Source organism: Bidens hawaiensis, unplaced genomic scaffold (assembly GCF_021521415.1).
Source record: "Bidens hawaiensis isolate Kalapana, Puna unplaced genomic scaffold, B.hawaiensis_p1.1 tig00010699_1, whole genome shotgun sequence".
NCBI lineage: Eukaryota > Viridiplantae > Streptophyta > Magnoliopsida > Asterales > Asteraceae > Bidens > Bidens hawaiensis.
Window position 1 is genome coordinate 348,290 of NW_027491818.1, and position 4,178 is coordinate 352,467.

The 4,178-nt window shown below is 38.7% G+C and overlaps 1 protein-coding gene across 1 annotated transcript; it reads left to right on the forward strand.

The window, feature by feature from the left end:
- The first annotated feature begins 1,546 nt into the window (after positions 1-1,546).
- Positions 1,547-2,605, forward strand: LOC143535899 (uncharacterized). The gene is made up of 3 exons (XM_077030021.1): positions 1,547-1,827; positions 1,943-2,217; positions 2,262-2,605. Exons 1-3 carry the CDS (start codon positions 1,547-1,549, stop codon positions 2,603-2,605), a joined length of 900 nt encoding a protein of 299 aa, XP_076886136.1.
- Positions 2,606-4,178: the final 1,573 nt, after the last annotated feature.

A 4,178-nucleotide genomic window follows, 5' to 3' on the forward strand; every position in this document is an offset into this window, starting at 1 on the left:
CACTAATTGTTCATAGAGAAAAACCCAATCGTAAACTAAAAATCATCTCTTGTATGAAGACACCTATACCTTTGAAGAAACAATGTTAAGCCTTTTTAGCCCATGTAGTTGACGAGATATCTGAAGGGAAAAAGATTCAAGACATTCCCTTTATCAAAGACTATCCGAAATATTTTCCCGACAACTTGCAAGGACTTCCTCCGTCTTGACAAGTCGAATTTTGAATCGACCTTATACCAGGTTCAATTCCCGTAGCCAAATCTCCATACCGCTTAGCCGCATCCGAAATGCAAGAACTCTCTAGCCAACTTTAAGAACTTCTCGACAAAGGATGTATTCGACCCAGTTTCTCACCTTGGGGAGCTCCTGTCCTTTTCTTCAAAAGAAGGATGGATATTTCCGAATGTGCATCGACTACCGAGAGTTAAATAAACTTACCATCAAGAATCGGTACCCATTACCGAGAATTTATGATCTCTTCGATCAGCTTCAAGGAGCCACTTTCTTTTCAAAAAATTGATCTCCGCTCGGGGTTATCACCAACTGTGAATTCTTGATGATTTCTTCGATCAGCTTCAAGGAGCCACTTGCTTTTCAAAAAATCGTCTCACCTTAGAACTATTGAAGAAAGAACAACTTTATGCTAAATTTTTGAAATGTGAATTATGGCTTCGCAAAGTTCAATTTTTGGGTCATGTTATTAACGATAAAGGCATACACGTGGATCCCGCAAAAAGTAAAGCCATCAAGAATTGGGAAGCTCCATAAACCCCATCAGAAATCCGTTCCATCCTTGGTCTAGCTGGTTATTTTCGTTGATTCATCTCGAATTTCTCAAAAATAACCTTACCTCTCACCACCTTAACACAAAAAAGCAAGTCGTTCATACGGGAACAAAATCAAAAAGACGCATTCCAAAACCTAAAACAAAAACTTTGTAACGCACCCATCTTAACCCTTCCTGATGGAAACGACGATTTCTTTGTCTATTGTGATGCTTCAAATCAAGGTCTCGGTTGTGTACTCATGCAAAGAGGCAAAGTCATATCTTATGCCTCTCGTCAACTCAAGATCCACGAATAGAACTACACCACTCACGATCTTGAGTTAGGTGCGGTGATTTTCGCTCTAAAAATTTGGAGACACTACCTTTAAAGAATTAAATGTGTCAACTATACTGATCATAAAATTTTGCAGCATATCCTTAACAAAAAAGAACTCAACAAGAAGCTACGACGTTGGGTTGAGTTACTCAGTGATTATGATTGCGAGATTCGCTACCACATCGGGAAAGCGAATGTCGTGGCCGACGCCCTAAGCCGAAAGGATAAAGTTAAACCTTCTCGTATTCGGGCCATGGAAATGATTATTCACACTAGCCTTAAGGCCCGAATTCTTCAAGCTCATGCCCAAGTGGTAGCCCAAAACAATTTGAAACTAAGTCTAATGGAGTTCTTTACTTCATGGGACGCATATGGATTCCAAATTCCGAAAACCTTAGAAATCTTATCCTTGACAAAGCGCACAAAACTCGATACTTTACTTCATGGGACGCATATGGATTCCAAATTCCGAAAACCTTAGAAATCTTATCCTTGACAAAGCGCACAAAACTCGATACTCGTTCCATCCGGGGGCCGATAAAATGTTCCATGATCTTAAGGAATTCTATTGGTGGCCTGGTATAAAGAAAGATATAGCCTTGTATGTTGGGAAGTGTCTCACTTGCTCAAAAGCCAAAGCCGAACATAGGAAGCCCTTGGGTTTGCTTCAACAACCCGAGATTCCTCTATGGAAGTGGGATCAAATTTCATCCCCAAATGGATGGTCAAACCGAGAGAACCATCTAAACCTTGGAAGACATGCTTCGTTTTTTCATAATTGAGTTTAGAGGAAATTCGGATGATCATCTACCTCTCATTGAATTTTCCTATAATAACAGCTACCATACTAGCATCAAATGTGCTCCTTTTGAGGTTTTGTATGGCAGGAAATGTCGAACGCCCGTGTGTTGGACTGATATTGGTGACTCACAAGTTATTGGTCCTGAAATCATCCAAGCAACCTTCGACAAGATTACAATCAGTCGAGAAAGACTTAAGGCCGCTCGTGATCGACAAAAGAGTTATGCGAACAGTCGAAGGAAACCACTTGAGTTTCAAGTTGGCGATCGAGTTTTACTCAAAGTTTCCACCTGGAAAGGCATTGTCCGATTTGGTAAAAAAAGGGAAATCTTGCTCCTAGGTATATTTGACCTTTAGAGATTCTTGATAGGATTGGTCCAGTGGCATACAAACTCAAACTACCTCAGGAATTGCGGGGTATTCATGACACTTTCCATGTTTCTAAGCTCAGGAAATGCTTAGCTGATGACACTCAGCCTATTCCCCTTGAAGATGTCTGCATTGATCATAAACTTCACTTTGTTGAGGAACCTATCGAGATCATGGATCGTGATGTCAAGAAACTCAAGAGAAGTCGAATCCGTCTAGTGAAACTCAAGTGGAACTATAAGCAAGGACCCGAGTTTACTTGGGAACTTGAAGATCAAATGAAACAAAAATACCCTCATCTTTTTCAATCTGAACCAGTCTCCACTATTTAATTTCATGACGAAATTCCTTTAGGTGGGGGAGACTGTAACATCTTTGGATTTTTCTTGCTAATAAGCGCTAGTCTTTTGTACTCGCATTTAATTATGTTCTTGGATTTATTTATTTGAATAAATTTATCTTTGTATGCATGACTATATGATCCTATGTTCGTTTCATAATAGTCATGCTTAATCGTTAATATGACACGTTGAACCGGAATGCCTAAATTAATATTTTATAGCATGTAACAAAATATTTAGTTATTAGTATTTTTACCCTAAGTATTTAAATTAATCATTTGAAAAAAAAATAGAGCATTCTAGAACCTTATAAGTTAAACTTATTCTTCAAGTTAATTTATCTAATCGTTTTCATTTGAAAAAAATAGAAAAAAAGAAAAAAAAAAGGAGTATAGTCAACCCTGTAAAATATACAACCTTTGGAAGGGTTGTGTCACAAGCCAGCATTGATATATTTGATTCTATGGGAAGCGGAATGGAAGGACGCTAGGTGAAACGTCGAGTGTTAAAGAAGGGAAATGATAAAAGTATAGTGCAAGATAGACTTGTGAATAAGTAGGTATGTCATACAACCCAGAATTATACTAAGACTAGTTCTGGTGTGAAAACATGAACCGCATAAAGGGTCCTTCCTTAAATGTGGAAAATATAGTTATCGGCAGAAAGAAGAATGTCGGGTGATAGTAGGCCACAGGTATGGTAAAGATGGACGTAATGCCCCAATTGTAGAACCAACTGAAGCCATGTGGACCGGTAACCCCAACCCATTCGTGTACAACCACTCCGAACCCAACAACCTCAATAACAATCCATCCAAAGAAATCAAATTATGCCAAACAGTTGTACTTGCTATGAATGTGGCAGTACAGAACGTTTCAAGAGAAATTGCCCAAAGTTGAACCAAGGTGTCGTTGGAAGACGAACCTCAAGACAAGCATCAACCTCGGATCAAGCAAGGAGCCGTGCTTTTGTGATTAATTCGAATAAAGCACGTCATGATCCAAAGGTGGTATTAAGTACGTTGTAGTTTTAAATCAATGGGCTTCAGCGATATTTTTACGGTCGTCGATAGAAGTTAGTTCCTGCTAACCTCCTATCATTTGGAAAGATACCGATTAGTGAAACTATAGAACCCCATACGGTAGAATCGCTAACGGTAAATCCCTAATGGTTAACTAAATTGTTCGGAATTGTCCTATTACTCTGAACGATTAACCCTTTCCTTATTGACCTACGACCAGTAAAGTTAAGAAGTTTTGACGTAATAGTTAACATGGATTGGGTAACTCAACATGAAGCTGAAATCAAATATGAAAAGAAGATGATTAGAAGCTCTCCTTCGGACGATGAAGCGATTAGATACAGAGAAAAGTGTACGGTATTATGTTACCACTCTAATCTCATCTTGAGATGTTATAATATTTACGACAAGAAGACGTGGTGTATTTAACAAACGCGATTGCCAAAGTATTTAAAAGAAAACATATAGAAGATGTTTCAGTGATACTTAAATATCCAGAAGTTTTCCCAGAAGAACTTCCTGGATTACCGCCAACCCGACAGG